This window comes from Maylandia zebra, linkage group LG17 (genome assembly GCF_041146795.1).
Source record: "Maylandia zebra isolate NMK-2024a linkage group LG17, Mzebra_GT3a, whole genome shotgun sequence".
Lineage (NCBI taxonomy): Eukaryota > Metazoa > Chordata > Actinopteri > Cichliformes > Cichlidae > Maylandia > Maylandia zebra.
In genome coordinates, this window is record NC_135183.1 from 12,777,359 (window position 1) to 12,798,907 (window position 21,549).

Consider the following 21,549-nt stretch of genomic DNA (forward strand, 5'->3'; position numbering starts at 1 on the left):
TGTATTTTCCTTAAAGTGCCCAGGGATGAACCACAAAGAGCCGCACTTAAAACTACCACAGGGGGGCAAAAATATCAAAGAGAAAGCCACAGGCAGTCTGTACAACAAGGCGGGGTAGACAACCACTGAGGCATTACTGAATTCACAGTAATGAATTCACAACATGTCACAGTCATTTACAAGAAATGGAACAGGATATTACAAAATTTAAGTAAAGAAAGTAAATGCACTGTGATGCACTGTTTGCTTTCTGTCAGAACCATTACGTTGGGTTTTTGTTTTTTGTTTTTTTAAAAACTGAGCTACAGCAGCTCGACTGTTGAATCAGACCACACAGGCCAGCCTTCACTCCCCGCCTGCATCAGTAAGCCTCGGTCGCCCATCACCCTGTTGTTGGTTCATCACTGTTGCTTCCTTGGACCACTTTTGAAGACAACATGTTAACTTATTCCCGAAAATGACATGTTGATGTAACTACCGGCTCATCGATCACACAGCGAGACAGACTTTTTTTTTCCTCTAATGGGAAGCAAAATTTACAAAATTAACATCATGTTGTATTCAGTAAGACGTAAAACTAATATCTGAGACCATAAAATCATCATGAAAGTGTTTTCTGATGTCACAAACAAGGAAGATGAAGGACTGTTTTCCACAGACTTCTTAACAATCCTGTGTATTCTTCAACCCCCTCTTTGGCTGCTGGGAAGAATGTAGGTTTAAGGCAGTTTATTCCAACGAAACACACAAACTACCAGTCATTTTGTTGTTTAAAATCCTGTAAAATGACGCTGCTTCAAGGGTTTATCCCTATGACTCAATTTCCAAACAATATCTTCATAATGAAAATAAAATAAAGCCTGAAAATGCTGCACTGATTTCTGTCTCAGGCTAAAGGCACTCGGCTATAATTAAAGCCACATCCACCACATTATAATCTGCAGGCCACACTGAATGTCACTGGTTGCAGTAACCCACAAACTGTCGTGATCCGTGGTTCATCTGCAGAATATAAACAGTGTGAGAAACATTTTTGTACACGCTTTACTTTATAAGCTCACAACGCAGCCACATTACACGATATTTTGAGCTACTTCTGCTTCATGTCAGCTCCTCTTTTGGTACAATGCAACGGGTATCACTGGCACCGTCACTGACATGTGGGTGATGAATGAAACAAGTTCAGACAAGGCATGTATGGGTTGTCAGAAAGCATCGTCCACAACAACAATCATCAAAAAGTAAGCTACATCTGGAATTCATACTATAAACTAAAGCTGGGCAGAAAGGAAGCTTTTTTTAAACTAAAAAAATCCGTGACAATCTAAACTGCTATTGGAAATTTTTTTTATTTTTTTTGTACTATACTTTATGAAACACAGCGAGTTGCACCAGATATACAACTCTGTGAATGCTTTTTACCCATTTAATTTTTTTTTTCCTTGCTGTTTTCAATTAAGTAAAACAAAAAAACATTGCCTCCTCCCAGAAAATTAAAAAAGAAAGATACATTTACCTATAAATATTCTCCAATGCCAACTAATATGCCAGGCCAATAAACAGGAGACACACACACACACACAAATCCAACATGGCAAAATGAGAACACACTCAGGGTCAACATCGAGCTCAGTCTGATGTGTGCAGTGGTACTTCTGGCTTCATGACTTTCACCTCTGCCAGGCGTCAGCCAATGAAATCACATTACAGAAATTACCTGATTAGGGTGGTGGCTACTTGTCCAGCAGAGCTGTGCAATACCGTAAATATTTGGTATGATCCAATACTAAGTAAATACAGGGCCCGTATTGCTAGTAGCAATATTGATGTTGATACGTTCAACTTATAAAGGCAGCTTAGGTAGAGGAGAACAGTGTGTCATGACTTATGAGATGAATCATCATCAATTTGCAAATTCATTTTAATGATCACCAAAACACTGTTTTTTTACTTTCCACAATAATTAGTTGACACAACAAAACACCTTTTCATGTATTTTGAAACTGGTTTTTTTTTTTGGAAGATTGTGCAATCTAAATGTGCCTGTCTCTAAAGACTCTGGGTCATCTTCTGTTGTTTAAATGTGCTATAGGCTATAAATAAAATAGACCTGACAGTCAACCCAACAAGGTTCAAACATTTTTCATAGTGCATGTTAGGACATTTTTTTAATTTTCAAAAAAACGAATTAATTTAACACAATTCAGTGGGCTACATACTGAACTGAATCAAAGCATTGATCCAATCATGCTAGTGTCTAGTATCCAATACCAATATCAGCACTGGTATCAAAACTGTTGATAGTTGGATCGATCGAGCCATCTCTACTTTCCAGTCTGGCAGTGAAATGAAGGGCAAGTGGAGCACTGAGGCTAGTTATCACTCTTTTGTACATTAATGACGTTAATAAAAGGCAGCTAACTTGGTTCATGCTAACTGCTAACTAAAGCCCTGTTAGCTTGCCCTGGGAATGTTGTTTAAATGATGATTATGCTAGCATAAGATACCCTCCAAACTGCAGGCATAACCATCTTCACTGAAGCAACATATGTGAGTCCTGCCTAAAAATGCAACTATTTTTATGAGCGTGCTACGAGTGCCGTCAGCAATAAGACTGCTATAATTTGTATAAGAAACAACTTTCAGAGTGTAAAAAACACTGTCTGTAGCCACAGATGCTAATGGGCAAGATTAAGCTTTGAATGCACAACTCTTGCATGTGTGTTAAATGTCTCAGTGACACAGGCCCAGAAACCAGCTGGTGTACAGACAGTGTTTTTTAAACTCTGAAAGTTGTTTCTTATACAAACTGGATCAATTTGAAATCAATCACACTTGCTTGTAATTGCTTTGGTCACTAGCAGATTGTTGTGGTTGCATGTAATTATAATGGAAAACACCTTGCCTCAGCACTGCAACCAACACGTTTCAAATGAAACAGTTTTTACTCTAAAGACAAATGGTCTCTATTTCTTGTTTGAGTCACACTTTTCACAGTTTCCCTACCACTGAGAGAATAGTTAGTGTTTGCAGTCAAGTCAGTGCCTTCTGTGCTGAAGAAAACTGTGACAATCTAATAATCACAAGACACTTTTTGGTGCAAAACCATATACCGCTTTTCCTTTTATTTTGCCTTTATGCATCGCTCAGGTGAAGTGTTTATATGCCAGTGTACTCCACAATCAATCATTAACTTTCTTTCTATAGTCCTGTAAGCTGCTGGATCCCAAGCTACAGCTGGATTTTTATCAAATAACTACCCATATAAATGTTAGGGAAATCTGTTTGTTTTGTGTGTCTGAAAGAAAGAAAATATTGGCTCATGTACTGGACTTTTTTAAATCACCAAATACAGATATGAGTATCAATTTCGAAATAAAAAGTTCTATATGTTGGGCTCGAATCATGGGTAATAACTTAGATCTGTGTCCGTCGCCTTCTTTGGCTCAAGATTTCGCTCCCGGCACAATAACCAGCTTGTCTGAGGTGAATGGACCGAACCACGTGCCAGCAGAGGAAGAGTGAAAGGTTTTGTGCACTGGGTGGAAGGCAGCAAGGCGGTGGAAGCACTCCTCTGCATTTAAAGCTCTTCCACTTCCTCCCTGTGCTTTTGTATTCTACCCAGGTAGGTTCAGCAGTCTGCTTCTCAAGGCCTCTTTAATGTATGCAGATAGCAGCGTTTATGTATGTGTGTGAGACAGAAGCAGAGAGAATAAGAGCAACAAAAGGGTATTACTCAGAGAGAGGGGAGGTGGTTTATTTGTGCACTGTTCTTACTATATTCAATGGACAACAGCCAACTCTGGTTCTTTCTCACCGTGCCAGTCTTTATGGTGCCATAATAGAAAGGCTTCATCCTCCTAGCCTGTCCTCTTGTCAGATCCTTCCTGCTCCTGCACCCCCTCGCATTTAAGCCCTCTCTGTCTCAGCCATTCATTCAGATCTGTATTAGAACTCCATCTCTCTGCTTGAAAGACAGTATGGTAATGCTCTGGTCTTGGTCTTTGTGAGAAATACTAAGCTCTCACTGAGTTGACCTGGATTTCAATTGCTGAAGAAAGGTGATGCTGAACAGAATCTCGACTGGCCCGAGGCAACGGAAACCACAAGAAAAACTAAAATTTGAAATTGATCAGATCAGTCCATGGTTACCTCATTTATTACGAATGACTAGTATTACGACTTTAAAACTGGTAAAGACATTGAAACAATTAGCGGTTTAAGATGTGTAAGAAGAAGAAAGGAGAATATTTGATTGAAATTCATCAGGCAGACACAAACACAGCTCCATTCGGTGCTTAGGTTGCTAGTGTAAGAAGACAAATGTTTGCCAACACATTAGCCATTACAACATCCAAAGGCGATAATTCATCACAGCTGTTTGCCTGCCAAATTGGTTTGGAGTTCCATGATTTCTTATGTCCACAAAGATTGATACAGCTTTCGTTTCCCTACCCGAGAAAGCAACTAAACAGATGATTTGTCACTACCTCCAAGTGTTTTCCAGTCTAGCACAGCTTCAGTATTTGCAGAATCACACCGTTTGTCATTAGATTGTAAAAATCCTTTTCAAGCACCTGCATCAGAAAATTCATATGAATGTGTTATGACCTGCTGTGGTGAAGTTTGATTAGGCTTGGGCACAAATAATATGATCAGGGTTAGGAAGCACCGAAACAAAACACAGCTTAGTTTGAGCAGAAAAATGATATAAAGGTTTGGAACAACAGCTGTTAAGATTATAACTCGTGAGCCCTTAAAGTGATACATCAGTTCAATGATCTTATCACATATGAACCAAAATGGAATGCATATATTCTAAGAAAATATGCACAGAATAAGGGAAGATAATGCTTTCTCTAAATGTATAAAACAGAGGTAACTGAGTAATCAGATTACTCACAACAAGTCACTATAAATGCCATCAACCTGCATGTATGAACAGATGCAAGAAACAGTGGAAACCAATAATCACTGTTTTCTGAAAGCTTCTTTGCAACGCCCCTTGAACCCAGCTTCTCCATTTTGTGCTATTCATAGCATACCTAACTTACTCTCATAATGTATTGTCCTCTGTTCTGTAAAGATAAAGGGCATCTCTTTTCCCATAGACACGGGTGCTGATGCCGAGCCACTTCTGTCTTGGTGTCTTTTGAGAACCAGCCTATTTAAACAGCTTCACGCAGTAAAAGGTCAGGTAGTTTTTGTGGTGCAAAAGAAAAACTAAACACACCGTGTCAGTGGAAAATGCCACTCATATGACATATAACTGTTTGTTTCTAACTTTAAAGCTACTGATGTAGAAAGTTCAGGGAGACTTCAGAATACATGTTTTGTGGTTTAAAGTGGTCAAAATACTTTCCCAAAACTGCCTTTGATTCAAACAAAACCATATCAACAATGCCCTTAGGTACTACAAGGGACAGGACCTCATTAATGGGTTTTGCAGTGATGAGCATCTCAACCTGGATGTTTAATGGATGTGGCTGAAGAGGGTCAGGCTACAGAGAACAACAGCAAGCTGTCTGGCAGCAGCCACTGTGATAACCTCTTGTTTACTAATCCCGGTACTCACATAGCACAGCCTCCCACACACGCATGTGGACCAGACAGGCATGCACGTGAAAGCAAACATACACACACACACACACACACGCAGACGTGTGTGTGTACTCTGAAGTTGGCTTGAATATTTGTCACACGTGCATGGAGGCACACATCAAAGAAAATGAGTGGGTTAGATTTATGCAAAACACACAGCAGCCTAAACACAAAAACATGAAGTAAAATTGGGGGAGAATTAAATGAGTAAGTGGGCAGATGGTTTCAGTGGTGACAGGAAAAGAAAATGAGATTAAACCAAAGTAATGGGGGAAGAGACAATGAAAAGGGGGAAGAGCATATGGAATTTTCCAGCAGAACGGGTGAAGAAAAATTGTGCTCTCCCGACATAGCTGGCAGTGCCCGCTGGATTCTTGATGATGCCACGCCAGTCTCATGCAGCTGCAGCCTGCCCAACTCTGTTTTCAGCTAACAGCCAGGAGCAGCACTGTTAGCAAGACATGGCAGCCCCCCTCCTCCTTCACATTCAAGCCATGGCCCAATAGAAGGCTCCAGGATATATTTAAAACAGAAAAATAGTGTTATTTATAAAGTTGGAGAGTCAGTTAATCTGGCTCAGAGGAGGTGCTGCTTTTAATAGGAAACAAAATGGAGAGGAAGATGGTTGAGGGCAGAGAGAGGGCAGCTGTGAGAGATTATGAGTAGGTGGGTCTGAACAGCATGAGTCATAAAGGTCTAAGCAGGCTAAAAGGGGGCACATTACAGGGCGAGTTTTTGAGTAATTCCTGATCTCATTAAGATTTATTATGTAAGTCTGGCTTCTTGGCATACATTTCTCACATGTGCTGCAGGCAAAAACCAGATGTTACTGTACACCTTTGGATGAAAGCTGTGCTTCCTACTAAGAGCTCCATGTTTGATAAGATCACTCAAGCAAAGCAGAACAACAACTGGGCAGGAGGGTAATTTTCCACAGTTCTTTCCTCCAAAATGGAAAATATAGGGTTGAATCTAGAGCCTAGTCTACCAGGCTATACCAGGCACACAATGTGACTGGGATTTGTCACATCGGCAAATTCTGGGGGAGGGTCGACCACAGGCAATCCGCATGCAATATCCCATTGTATATATATATATAGAGAGAGATACTTAAAAAAAACGACCGATTATAAATGTTATGCGGGTTAACATCAGTGGAGACTTGCACATTCCTTGCATTTGGCATTGGTGGCATTTCAGCACCGAGGGGCAGTGGACAGCTCCGCACTGATGTGTCATTAAGCCTCTCTCATGGGGGAGCACAAGGCAGAAAGTGTCGAGAGAAGGAGCGCATATCTGCCCGTATACTCGCATCGACATGCTGCTAATCAAGCTTTCGTTGCGGCGTTATCATCGTGACCATGGCAACAAGGGAAACAACTTATCTCGCCCGTTTTCTCTCCAGACAAACTGAGCTTGAGCATCCGCGCTTAGCACAGCAGGGCGGACTATCCATTCCTTCACCCTTCACCAACAATAGCAGCCCAAGTTCGCACAGCAGCTCACCGCAGCGGACAATCGAGGCGGAGTCCGGCAGGAGAGGCGGCGATCAATCCTTCTACAGGGCTAATTGTTATCTCCTGCTATACAGTACATCGCCCATGCTTAGGTGGGGAATTCTCCCCATTTCCCGGTGCATGAGTCACAGTGTGGTTACCGGCCACCCAGTGTGAAAGCCGAGCACTGTGGGTGCCGCGAAGGCTGCACAATGAAAGCCCAAAGTCATGCTGCTGCAGCGTGGGAACTGTCACTGGGCGATGAAGCAGTTTCTCTCACAGTGAGAACAGATTCACTACACTACACTATCCCTCCCCCGTGGGAGGAGACGACACGAATACACCCGGACACGAAGCGTAGAGGATCCGCGGCTCTGGCGAGCAGCCCTACCTGTCTCCAGGTGGAGAGAGATCCTCGCCTCGTTGATGTAAGGCGTGTCGCTCTTGGAGCGGACCCTCCGGATCGGTCTGCGGTCTACCTCCTCTTCCGGGGCCGCCGCCATGTTCCGCCAGCCGGGCAGCGTCCACTGGCGACCGGCGCGACTGCGAGAGATTCGGCGCCGCAGCAGCCACTCGTGCACCCGCGCGGGCAGGCGGTGTAGGAGGGGGGGCTATTGCAACGGTGCTGGAGGGGAGGAGGGGGGGGAAGAGAGAGACAGAGAGGGAGAGAAAGATTGGATCCTTGATGAGCTACTGTTCCAGTAAGTGAGCGCCACCTGCTCAAGTTCCGACTCCACCTTGGCCAATGAAAAGCAATAGACTGCACTGTCCTCAAACACATAATTTTAACGGTCACATGTTGTCTGGAGTTATCGACTCTTACAATAAAAGACGAGAAATTCAACAACAAAAACGTTGGTCACAGATTGCAAATGACATTCCCATAATAGAAAAATCCATTGTTACGATCCTCGTGTGTGTCTCATTGATGTGTCATCAATTATAAAGTGCTGAGAAATGTTTGGATACTGCTATGACCAATTATGGAACCACTCTTTATGCTAGAGCCTTATTACAAGGCAGTGCTGGCCCAGTAATATAATATGAAAATGACTGGTGACTTGTCCAAGGTGTACCCTGGGCAGGTGGATGGAAAGAAGCATACAGCAGACCTTATGCACGTTTGACAAGTTGAACAGGCTGCTGTCATGCTGACGAAGCCAGGCTTTTTCGAATGACCAATTTTAATAGAAAAATAATTGTCAATGATGTAGAAAAACAAAACCACCTGGTTTCAGCTTTTCAAATAGAATTTGCAATATATGTACATATACCCCATTTTTAATAAAATACAGAAATTGAAAATAATAAATAATTATAAATAAATACATAAAGAATAATTCAACATAATTGATCTAATTTTTTAAAAAGGATATTAATAAGGCACTTTAATTAAAATAAAATAAAAATGCTGTTTGTATATTTTTTTGCTTTTTGTAAACTGTAAATGAATCAAGTTTGGGCAAAACAAGACATTTGAAGATGCTAATATATAGTTTGGGAACCAGATTTAACTACAATTGATAAATTCTTGATTCATAGATCAGTTGCCCTGGTAAATAAATGCTACCCAATTGATAAATAAAAGAAATATATTTTTTTGCAGTTCTAAATAATGAAATATTAAATAATGGCTGCTATGTTTTATAGGCTAAAGAAGTCAAATTTCAAATAGATCATTACGTAAAGAAAATGACTTACAGAGCTGGCTTTTTTAAACATATGAACACGTTTGTTAAAAAAAAAGTAAATGTGCTGCATTTGCATTAAAAGCAAAAACAAAATAAATAAAATCTTTACATCAGCTTGGATTATGGGATGCGTGGACTGTATATGACTAATATATCATTATCCAATAAACCAGTCTTTTAACTCTACAAAATACAGTAGTAGTACAATGGAGAGAGACATCAGCAGAAGGGATTTAACTAATCTGCTTTGCCTCTTTTTATTTGTGTTATGAACAGTGTTGGTCAAGTTACTTGAGGAAAATAATCAGTAACTAATTACTGATTACTTCCCCAAAAAAGTAATCCAGTTACTTTACTGATTACTTATTTTCAAAAGTAATTAATTACTTAGTTACTTAGTTACTTTTTAAAAACATGATTTACAACCTGAAGAGGTGATAAAGCACAGATCTTTCAGCCCAATTCTACTTTTTCTGCATAATCCATCATACAAAATGTAATCAAATGGAAAAGTCTCTTTTTTTAACTTGTTTTATCAGTTTTAATCTTTTAACTTTATGCATCAAGCAAAAATTTAATTATATGCAACATTCTCTGACTTGAATAAATTAGTTTAACATTTAAACCTATTTTCTGCACATTCCAGCACATAAAATAAAATATGTTTTGTGTTTACACTCACTCTTTCAAATAGATGCAAGTAAAACACAGCAGAAAATAAATAAAGTCAAAGACTCAGCGGTCCTGTTGCTCTATTTTCACCTGTAAAGCAGGAGTAGGGTAGGCGGAGGTTTACTCTGGTGCAGGTGTGCCGCGGTCAGTTGAAGAATCCGCGAGTTTCTCTGTGAGTTTCCCATTACGTCGTTGGGCTTGCTCAGAAGTTTAGGGTTTTTTTTCGTTGTAAAAAGTTTTCTTCCCATGCACAACAGACTCTAATGTTTTTGTCCCTTTTTATGGAATCAAACTCAAAGTAAGGTCAGTACTTCCACACTTTAAACGCTGCACGCTCATACTCTCTCCCACAATCGATATGTGATCCATTGTTGATCTGCACACAGCTGTTGTCACTAACAGCGCACTCGCTTACGTCACTGTCGTGAGACATTCTCGCAAAAAATCACGGTTTTAGTAACGCAGTAACGCAGCGTTCCTACGGGAAAGTAACGGTAATCTAATTACCGATTTTGCAATAGTAATCCCTTACTTTACTCGTTGCTTGAAAAAAGTAATCAGATTACAGTAACGCGTTACTGCCCATCTCTGGTTATGAATGATATTAATTGACTGCTATAACACTGCAGTTCCATCCATCCATCCATAATCACACAGGATTCATAATGTTAACTATTATTGTATATCACTGCTTTGGTATTCTGCTTAATATTCTTATAATTCTACTAATTCATTGGTGACCTCTAGTGGAGATGACTGTAAACAGATTCACTGAGTTCACAATCACTATACCAACAACAAGGTGTTTAAATGTAGTTCTTTTAAAGCACAAACTGAGTACAACTTAGTCCACTCTTTTTTAGGGCCATACTGATGTGTGGATAACAGTTGACAGGGCCTACAGTATGTGGTACTTATACATGCTACACAGTTTTTGAGGGACACACTCACCAGCCACTTTGTTAGATTCACCTGTTCAGTTGCTTGTTAATGCAAATATCTCTTTAGCCAATCACATGGCACTAACTAAATGCATTTAGACATATAGACAGGGTCAAGATGACTTGTTACAGTTCAGAATAGGGAAGAAATGTGATTGAATTGACTTTGAACACAGCATGATTGTTGGCACCAGGCAGGTCTGTTTGTTTCAGAAACTGCAGGTCTGCTGGGATTTTCCTGCATAAACATCTCTAGTGTTTACACAAAACAGTTTAAAAGAGAAAAAAAACATCCAGAGAGCAGCAGTTCTCTAGGTTCAAATTCCTTCTTGATGCCAGAGGTCTGAACAGAATCAAATGTTTGATCATGTGGAGATTATAAACTGAAGTACAGCACCAGAGGTTACATTTTCTACCCACAGTAAAACATCTCTTGAAGCCAAATACAAACAAACAAACAAACAAAAATATTTGTTCAAATTGGTACACATTGTTTAGATTTCATCACATCTCATTGTAAGTGCATGAATGCATTAATATGGAGTTAGCCAGTAACATGTATAACAGTTTTCCCTTTTCTTGGAAGGCTTTCTACAGGATTTTGGAATGTGTCTGTGGGAATTTTTGCCCATTTATCCAGAAAAACATTTGTGAGATGAAACTCTGAGGCTGGTTCCCAGGGGCCGTTCCAGGTCATCCCAAAGGTGTTTGATGGTGTTGAAGCTGAGATTCTGTGCGGGCCAGTCAACTTCCACCACATTAAACCCATCCTTTATGCACCTTGCTTTGTGATATGTAATTTAATAAATGTAAGATCATAAAATATTTTTTTAAAAAAGGCTGATGATTTTTCACGAGTGTTTTGAAAAGCAGTCAGCTTTATCTCTGCAAAATAGGAAGCATGGAATTATACAAAATGTCTTGGTTAGACAAGAGATTTCCCTCACTGCAAATAAGGGGCCGGAGACTACTCTAGAAATAATCATATAACTTTATTAAATGATTAGGCAGTGTAGCTGAATACCTTTGTCCAGTGTGTGAACACCCGTTCAATGCAAAAACAAGTGTAGTACAAATGCTCCCTCTGCTGGACAAGTGGATTAAATGGGTTGCTGTTAACCTCGCTGAGTTCCCTGACAGGTTCATGTCCTCACAGCGAAGCCAATCCAGTGCAGTTTCTGAGCCGAAGTAGAGGAAAAGACGCCTTCCCACTTCCTTAAAGCCCCAGCTAATTGTCCAAGCTCCGGTCTGCCAGGTAGTTAGTGTTGCGAAACCGTGTGTCTGACAGACAAACCCAGTTCATCGATGAACACAGACAAAGACGTGCTATGCTGGCCTCACAAGCTAATGTTATGCTAGCTGTTGTTTCCTTGGTTACCAGCGCTAGCTTCTATGTCGTTAGCTTAGCCACCTAGCATACATGGTCAGCTATCAGTCTGTGCTCGAGTACACACCTTGATCGGTTAGTTAGGATAAACAATACCGTATCATTTGTTTCGCAACCTAAGTAAGTAGTATTGTGAATAATGAGCAGTGTTAAGGCAGCAGGAGGTGCATGTTTGTGTTGTGATAAATATGACCTTTGACTTAAGCAAAGCTACAATGACCTTTCAGCTAACAAAAGTGACAGCAGTGAAAAATGGTTCAGATACAACTAATGCTCAACCAATAAAAACGAGACAGTATAACACCACAGACGACAAACTTTTTAGTTTGCATGGGCAGTATAAACATATTCATAATGCATGTGTATTTTATACAGTTTCCAGTGACTAAAAACAAGTAAATTTCTTAGTTTATTATTATAGGTAAAATAACATTAAATACATGGTTTCTTCTAAATATGTGGATTTTCGGATATCATTTCTTAGCGCTCATATTCTATGTCAATGTCACACTTTTTTTTTAGTAGCACAGATAATTCTACCTTAAAATGCAGTGATAGTGTCCATAAAGGAAAATGTTCCTGTTAACGTAACATCATTTATATTTGGCCATAATTACTTCCATGGTAACAGCACGTCTGCACCAAAAATACTGCGCATGTTTCTTGAAGTGACATCACTAAGAGTAAATAGTGTGGTATGAGGAAAAAGTACACAGATGGTGGTGAGTTTACACTTTGCCTTACAGCATTTTTCTTTTTTGTTAAATATTCCTTCTGTAATCTACTCTGTTTAGCGTGATGGTCAAATAACACAGGGAAAATGTTTTTTAATTATACGGTTACTGTGGTTGTGTGGTAGATCGAGTGATTACAGTGAACAGAACAAATGTGTTCATAGCTAAGAGTATGGGTATGAGCTTTGTAAGACTTGACACATGTATGCTATGAAATACAAATTTCTGTGTTTGTCTTTGATGATAAATAGTACAATTTTAATCAAGACAGTCAATAGTTTCTATGGACTGAGCCAGATAAAGCGTCACTTTAACAGTACCTTTGTTTCAAAGGCATTTCAGGATTGATCAATAAATCCATTAGACTGGAGCACAAAATAACGTCTGCTGCGCGAGACAAAACTTTCATATGTTTGTTTTAACAAACTCAATTTGTTAAACTTTGGCTTACTAGTTGAAGGAGTATCAGATATAAAGCCATAGAGTCAGCTATAAATAGTGACAGGGTCTTGTCTTTCTTCCCCAGTTGCAATAACCTAATGATTGTGCGCCAGTTTACCTGCAGAGCTGTTTTATTTGCTCACTTGAGAAAACCTGGGGGCAGACAAGCCATGGCTAGACCAAGCTCAGGTAAAATTGATTATTTACAGTCTCTGCCACAAATCTGTTAGCAACAACTGTCGTAGCATTTCACTGCCTCGCTGTGTTTATGTGCAGATCTGGCAGCATTCAGGGAGATTTTCTCCAAAGCCAAGAATATCGCCATCATCACTGGAGCAGGGGTGAGTGCGGAGAGCGGAGTTCCTACTTTCAGAGGAGCGGGAGGCTACTGGAGAAAATGGGAAGCACAGGTATACACCTACAGCTGTTGGTCCAGTACAACCAGCTCTCATGCTTTGTTTTGAGTTTTTAAAAATATTTCAGAGAGAATCATAGGTCATGATAAAAATCTAATTGCACAATTCAAAACTGTTAGGAACTGGCCTCGCCTGAGGCCTTTGCCAGAAATCCCTCACGTGTTTGGGAGTTCTACCACTACCGGCGTGAGGTCATGCTCACAAAAGATCCCAATCCCGCTCACCTGGCCATCGCTGAGTGTGAGGAGCGTCTGAGCAAACAAGGGCGCAAGGTCACCGTCATCACGCAGAACATCGACGAGCTCCACCACCGAGCTGGATCCAAAAACATCCTGGAGATCCACGGTGAGCAAAGATGTCTGATGCGGGCAAACAAACGTTTCTGTATGATAATTGTTGGTTCATATTTTGTTTTTGTTTTTTTGTTGAAATACAGGAAGTCTGTTTAAAACACGTTGCATGACCTGTGGCCATGAAGCAGCCAACTACAAGAGCCCCATTTGCGCTGCCCTCGAGGGCAAAGGGTAAGAGCGTCATCCGGTGCGGTTTGGTATATTGGACTGTGTTTTCCCAACAGTGTGAAAATGTGTTATAAGAGATATCGATCGCAGTCATTTGCGCCCCAAATGCCAGAGAAAGCGGGCTGTTTCAGTCAGTCAAATGTCAGTGAGCTAAATAACGCCTGATGACACGGTGAAAAAGGAAAATATGTGACACAAATCAAATGTCACTTTAGAAGCCGCCGTGCCACTTACCTGACATTTAAAATGGACGATGTTGATAGCTGACAAATATTCCTGTGGTGAATTCAGTCTCAGCTGCAGAGTGGATGAAGTCACGCGCTGAAATTCAGAATGAATAGCAGAACCGATCATGTCATGTTGAAACGTATCTGTACTGACTGTGCTGTTAGCGATTCAGATTAATTTAATTTTCTTTCCTATTGCTACTGCTCAAGGTGTGGAGACATACTGGTGTGCTTTATCACAGCACTGCAAATGGTCAATGAAAAAAAACAACAACTAAAGAACTGAAAATATCATTTTGAGTTTAGATGTTTTTCTAGTCAAAAGTATGAAAATTGTTTTAAAAAATATTGTCAGAAATTCTTGAGCCATCCTTATTTCTTCACATTTTGTTTCCAAGGAGCCAGACTTTCTTGTAACTTTATAAACTGCTCTTGAGAAATACTTCTCTGGGCTTTCTGGAGGTCTTTCTGTCATTGTCAGTCCAGTTCATGTACTTGACCAATTTCAGAGGAATGTTTTGTTTGTTCAGCCACTTAACACTGACCTTTTAATCATTCGAGCATAAAAAAATGGCTAACTCAATGGATGAACCTGTGTCGTGTCTACACATAAACAAGTTTAATTTGTATCTTTGGGCAATTTGTTGCTAGCAGCCTGCTGCAAAAACACATAATTTGTCCACTTTTCCGTAGTCGATTCTAAAGGAAATGCGAGCACAGTTTGACAAGGATAAAAGTTGTATTTTTACAGCAAAAAAATAAAAATCCCAAAAAGCTAATATCTGAAAACTTGAATCTAAATCAAATAAACAACAAATCCCACTAAGATTAAGAGGCTGTGGAATGCTTTCGTGCTCACAGAAACGCTCATAACAAGCAACCAGCTTTAAGCCAACATATTAGAACCACTCATCCAACGACATCAACGACACAGCCCTGCAATCACTTGGGTCACATGCATCCTAAAAAATAGACAAAGAATGGTCAAACAGATTCACATGGAAGAAGGCACAAGTGTGTGAGGTTGTTGAGTTTTACCAGGATTTCAATTACATATCAGTAAAAGCGTACTTTATGGTCCTGCGATTGTCTGTCTCTCTGCTTATACGTCTCTATTCGGACAAGGGGGAAGAGCAGTTTATGCTCGCCTCAAAAAGGTTCGCATGCAGCTCTCCAAGATCCTGATTCTTAGTCGTTGTAAGCAGCCAACTCAGAGGCAACTCCTCCAGAAAGGAAAAGTGACCTGTTCCATGATTAAAATCAATGATCTGATTAGAAGTAGGGGTGTAACAGATCACAGAACTCCTGCTTCTAATCAGATCATGGATTTTAATCATGGAGCAGGTCACTTTTTCTTATCATCAAAATATAACTTTGCTTTTGATAAAAAAAAAAAAAATGAATTTAAGATAAGATAACTCTTTATCACCATTGCACAGTCATACCTTGTACAATAGTACAACGAAATTGGAAACTGTCCCACGTTGGCACTGGGCACAACTAAACACAACATCAAACAAATTTAAAGTGGATTTTCTATTCGGACACTCCATGGCCCACAGTCTCAGTGGTGCAATCACTGTAGGTCTTTGAGTCTTTACTGCAGTACATCTGTGAGGGCAGTGCTATACCTGAAAGTCAGTGTACCTGAGGCTCAGGTTCAGTTCAATTTTATTTATATAATGCCAAATGGGGGTGTGACTGTAGCTCAGGAGGTAGAATAGACCATCTACTGATTGAAAGGTTGGTCGTTCAATGATGTCAAATATCCTTGGGCAAGATACTAACCCCAAATTGCTCTCCGATGCATCCATCAGAGTGTGAATGTGTGTGAACGTTATCTAGTAAGCACTAAAAGCATAGGAGAAAGTGCCTATGTGAATGGGTGTAACTGGATAATTGTGGGATATCTAGAAGAGTAGAATCAGTATATAAGAATCAGTCCATTTACCATTTAAATAACAACAACAGTCACCAAACGTACAATAACCATTGTCTCACTTGGCAACAGTGGGAAGGAAATAACTCCCTTTTAACTGGAAGAAACTTCTGGCAGAACCAGACTGAGTGAGGAGCAGGAATCTGCCCTGACTAGTTGGGATGATGGGAGGAAGACAGGATAAAGACAGGTCGCCAAAGACAAATTATGAGTCACACAAAGCTACTTTAGCAATATTCAGTAAGAATGTGAAGTGAAAACTGAGCATAGACTCTTCATTTCTTTATCTGTGCCTAAAAATTTTTTTTCTTTGAATTAAGGTTATAGCCCCAATTTTCCAATTTTCTCCAAAGTCTGTTGAGAGTTTTTTTTTTTTTTTTCAACTTGCTGGAATTAGTTTTTTCAAGTGAATGGGTAACAGTTACACCTGTAGCCCTGTGTCTGACCATGTCTGAGAAATATTAGGTGCATTTAGAAGTGGTTCACTTGGTAGTGGCAACTAACATCTCAAAGGCAACCTAACTGTCTCCTCAGAGCTCCGGACCCGGACACACGAGATGCCGAGATCCCAGTCCAGAATTTGCCCAGGTAAAACACACTTACACTCTCTCTTTTAACACACAATTCTTTGCAAATAAATTTATTTGTTTTGACAAAGTGCGTGTGTGTGTCTGTGTGTGGGTGTGTATTTCAGGTGTGAGCAGACAGGCTGTCACGGTCTCCTTAGACCAGCTGTGGTTTGGTTTGGAGAGACTCTGGATGCTGACATCCTCACCCGTGCAGAGAAAGTGTTGGACAGCTGTGACCTCTGCCTCGTGGTACGTGTGTTTGTTTGTGTGTGTGTGTGTGTGTGTGGGGGGGGGGGGTCACAGGACAGGTAGAGAATTTATAGAGGTGCTATAGGACCAGAGATTTCACACTGCATCTTTCCAGGTACAGCAGAGCTTCACAACCTACCTCAACAACACAAAAAGCTGCTTTGTTTTTGGCGATGTTGGCAGGATATTCAAATTTTAAAAGTTACATTTATTACAGCATGTAATTGCAGCCTGCTTAATTGACAGCACTCCAGTTTGTAGTAATCAGCAGAACCTTTCTCTCTGTTTCGTGGGTATCTCGCTTTGCAGGTCGGTACTTCGTCTGTCGTGTATCCTGCAGCCATGTTTGCTCCTCAGGTGGCAGTCAGAGGCGTCCCAGTGGCCGAGTTCAACATGGAAAACACTCCTGCCACCATGCGCTTCAAGCACGTGTCATTTACTTTTGCACAATGACACACTCTTTAATTTCATTGCACTCTGTAGATAATTCTTTTTTTTCTCACCAGGTTCCACTTCCACGGCCCCTGTGGGACCACCTTACCCCCCGCACTGGCGCGCCATGAGACTGAACAAGAATGAAAAAAAAACACGACTCCTGGAATGTTGGCTTCACAGAGACCGGGTTGTCTTAAACCAGAAAGGTTTACTGGTAGTGCCAAGAAAATTGGTTTCTGTGTGACGAGCAACAGGCGTGAAGGATGTGAAGACGAGGCCAACAAATTATCTGTCACACAGATAACACGTTTAAGAATTTGACTATATTATCAATATGTGCACACAGCTGTAAGAGTTTGCTGATTGAGTGGCTTCTGGTTTCTAATCATTAGGCTGTGATGAGAGTAACTGATTTAATTGTCATCAGGTTGCAGCAGATATTGTAGTAATGCCAAATCACCCCTATTTGATGTCAGCAATGATTTGTGAGTTTGTTTGTTGTTGGGGGTTTTTTGGGTAAAAATGAGTTGCTGAAAAAGAAAATGAAGACAGTGGAAAGCAATGATAAATGATTAAATACCATAACCAACGTCATCACTCATTGGGCAACGAAAGGCTTTTGATTGCCTGACAATAGGGGGCAGTGTTTAGCTACCTCAGCTAAAGCCTGGTGGTTGGTCTCCAACGTGGAAAAAAAACGACTCCTAAAGGATTTTTGAGCTTTGCCTGGGATATGTGGGGCTTGCGTATGTTGATGCTGTGTGAATTTAGAGACTGTGAGGAACGGTGTGCATAATACCTTCCAGCGGCTACGAGTGTGCTCCTGTTAAAGCCGGGACAAAGGGGACTGTGTGTTACCTCAAGCAGTCGTGGGGACACACAATGCACATGCGAGTGCTCATGAATGATTTGTCGCATGTATGTTAATATTTTCACACTATCAGAACAGCTTGTGGAAATTTGAATGATTCAAATATTGAAGTGTCTCACCAAAGCTTCCTGTGTGGATCTAACATACTGCACGAGTTTCAAGTAATGCAGCAGTATGAGTCGGGAAAGATCAGAGAGTTTATACCACCGCAGTGTAATGGGTGATGTTCTGCTTTCTGAAAACATCTCAAAGATGAGATTGTGCCTGACACTTGGCATATATATATATATATATATATATATATATATATATGTATATGTATATGTTACAGGCAAAATAAGTCAAAAATAACAACAGCAATAACTGAATTATAAATTTGTCACAAGTTCCCAAAAATGCTACACTGACTCCATAGAATACGCCCCACTCTAATGTGGATCATGAAAAATGTAGACCACACACACACAAACAGTCAAACTGGAAATGAACATCAACATCCAGTTTGTATGAAAATGTACAGTTCTGTGTAAAAGTCCTGTGCTATCTGCCATGTCTTTATATTTTGCTAGGAAAATGAAAAATGGGTGCAGCAAATTATTGAAATGTGCACAAAAATAAAGTGTATACGCTTGTTCATTTTTAACAACCTTTGAAGGTTAAACACAGTGTGAGCTCTCTTAGACAAGGTAATGATAAATGGAACTATATGGTGCTTTTCTACTCTGGTTGAGCAGAATAGAAAAGCCTTCTTCACACAAGCATTTGTTTCTCGTGTAAATAAAATGCAAAAATGTGGAGGGAAGGGACAGTGTGATTGACATGTGGATAAAATGTCTTTCTCCTCACCTCAAGCCTCATCTCCTGAACTGAAGTCAAAGCTTTCACACAAAAATGTGCATAAACAAGATGATTTATTGCTGATGTTTTTGCAGGTACTTACCGTCATTATATTAGACATGCGACCATACCATCTCTCTCTGACAATGAGCCAGATAAACAACAACTGGTTATAAGCTAAGCTCCGGCTTATGTGTCTTAAAAATCCCACTTTCTCTCTGATAAACGGTTTAGTTTCTTTGTCACACCATATGAGATTTTATTCACTAAATGCGTGACTCCAACAATGTTAGATCCCATTCAAAGAACGTTTCCCTAATGCCCGCTAACAGTAGCAAAAGCAGCAGTGCTTATCAACAGTAAAGCTCAGCATATTCTCAACAACAACATTCTCAGAAATCCTGGAGTACTATTGGTCAAAATACTTATACTGTTATAGTACCATAAGTGCTTCCATGCACTGAACGCCTCAGGAGTAGAAATAACAAAAAAACATTTTGCACTAAATACACTGGTCTCTCACTAGTTTTTTTCTAACTCAGACTGCTGAAGCTTCAAGTTAGTTTCTCACGTTTTCACGTCTCCTGTTACTTACTAACTTACTAACTAAAATGCAAGCATGTCTTTTCAGATTTCAGAGGTAGCTTTTGTGCAATCGACACATAACCAGTAATAACCAGAGATTATCAGTTGTGGTTCTTAATTACCATTACAATGGTGGATTTTGACAATAAATTCATGAGCATCTGCATGAGCAACCATATACAATATCCGGCCATACTTGTTTTCCCTGTTGTAAGTTGAACATGCACAGAATTTTAAAATCCCCGAGTGTCTTGATGGAAGAGTATGCAAAACCAGTTTCAGAATTCAGATTGGCACCTACAATTTGCTGCTAAAACTGCTAATGAATTAAACACCACCATAATCTTCTGCCACTTCAAGACTGACCAGGTATGTACAACAAATAATTCCCCAAAAATCAAAGTTCCCATACTTGGAACATGGTGCCAGTGAAATAATTTCATACAGCTATTTCAATGTCCAAGTTCAGCTCTTGAAAATATGACAGCGATCTAAGTACTTAAATTTAATTTGATATCTTGCAACACCGTCATATGCTATTAATAAACATTGCATGGGTAATTTGCATTCTGTGAAGGCCCCCTTAATACTGAACACTGTATGCAGCCTTTTCAGGGAAGTGTTGCGTAAGACAGTGCACATCCACATTCTACAACTGCACAAGTTTGTAGTAAGAGTTGGGTGCTAAACTAGTCTCCTTGCAAACAAGTCATTGCTGTCAGTGAAAACATTTCCTGCATAGTGAAATATAAAATAAAACAAAAGAATTGCAAAGCTTTTGAACAACTAAACTGTGATCAAGCAAGCATGGAGCAAATTTTGCTTCCAAAAGTATAGCAGTTGTTTTTATTTTCACTTTCAGAGCTATGAAAAGAAGAGGCGACATTGCATTCGTGATATCTGGTTTCAAGAGCCAAAATTACAGACGCTTGAAAACAGTGCAAAACAAATGGATAACTTGATGGTGGCTTCATCAAACGTTAACTACAGTCTATATATTTTACACATCTGACAATTCTTTGGAATTGGGTTATATTCAGTACACTCATTTCTATGCTACTCCCATTTAATTTAATTGGCACATAATCTGTGCAAACAAATAAAAAATCTGCAAAAGGCCATAGAACTGAACTGAACTCGTGACAGTTCTAGATGTTGAGAATAGAAATGTGGTTTATACCAAGATTACAGAGCATGTCTGTTGTTCACAATCTGATAGAAGCAGAATAAGAGTACAGAAAGACAAAATATAAAATAAGGACTATCAACATAGAATATGGAACTTTTTCAAGCAAGCACTGAGGACTCAAAATCCCAGTATTAAAAATGACAATTCAAGAATTACTTTAACTCAGGGGGAATCATGGCTAGACAATGAGCCTGGACTCATACTGTAGGTAAACAGGAGACCTTTCATGTGCTATAAGTTAAAAGTCACTTATCCCACGTGGTGATATCAACCTTTAAAGTTTTTACAAAAAGCATGTTTTCAGGTTTTCTCCAGTGAGTTTTTTGGAAAGTAGATCAAATCTAATGTACTAATGCTTTTTATGTGTTCACATTTTAGACAACAAATGCATGGATTTTGCTATTAAAACCTAAATGTCTAAGAAATTTTGATTTTGGCTTTAGACTGTGACACCTGGCGTAGGTGTAAAACTGTTTTGGTCGCAGTTTTTCTTTCTTTTTTTCTTTTTTCTTTTTTTTACAGAACTCAAATGTGTTTTTCAGCCCTGAAAAATTTCTGTGACTGTCTCGCTTGAACATTTAGTTAGTTCAAAATTGCTGGCAAAAGTAAGGCAGTTTGAAAAAGTGCCAAATATCAACTCACCCCATATATTAGAAGAACTGTAACTCAGACAGTTCATAGTAGGGAGGTAAAAATTTACATGGCTTAATTATGAATATTAAAGTTATTTTTCCCAAACCCAGGTGAT

At 39.8% G+C, this 21,549-nt stretch overlaps 2 protein-coding genes across 4 annotated transcripts in view; one reads left to right on the forward strand and one right to left on the reverse strand.

The window, feature by feature from the left end:
• The window catches only part of phactr1 (phosphatase and actin regulator 1), a 44,434-nt gene extending 36,625 nt beyond the window's left edge, over positions 1 to 7,809 (reverse strand). The window contains exon 1 of the mRNA XM_004571753.6: positions 7,489 to 7,809. Coding sequence (XP_004571810.2) covers positions 7,489 to 7,600 — 112 coding nt within the window. The 5' untranslated portion in view covers positions 7,601 to 7,809. The remainder of the gene's footprint in view (positions 1 to 7,488) is intronic.
• Positions 7,810 to 11,502: 3,693 nt separating this feature from the next.
• On the forward strand, positions 11,503 to 20,177 carry sirt5 (sirtuin 5). Of its 3 annotated transcripts, none has more exons than XM_004571745.2 (9): positions 11,503 to 11,656; positions 13,049 to 13,152; positions 13,240 to 13,373; positions 13,499 to 13,724; positions 13,816 to 13,903; positions 16,601 to 16,654; positions 16,761 to 16,884; positions 17,194 to 17,309; positions 17,391 to 20,177. In XM_004571745.2, the coding sequence occupies exons 2-9, from the start codon at positions 13,062 to 13,064 to the stop codon at positions 17,461 to 17,463; spliced, it is 906 nt and encodes a 301-aa protein (XP_004571802.1). In that variant the 5' UTR covers positions 11,503 to 11,656; positions 13,049 to 13,061; the 3' UTR covers positions 17,464 to 20,177. The 3 variants fall into 3 exon arrangements, with proteins under 3 accessions (XP_004571802.1, XP_004571803.1, XP_004571804.1); XM_004571746.5 differs by lacking the exon at positions 11,503 to 11,656 and adding an exon at positions 11,784 to 11,908; XM_004571747.5 differs by lacking the exon at positions 11,503 to 11,656 and adding an exon at positions 12,366 to 12,510.
• Positions 20,178 to 21,549: the final 1,372 nt, after the last annotated feature.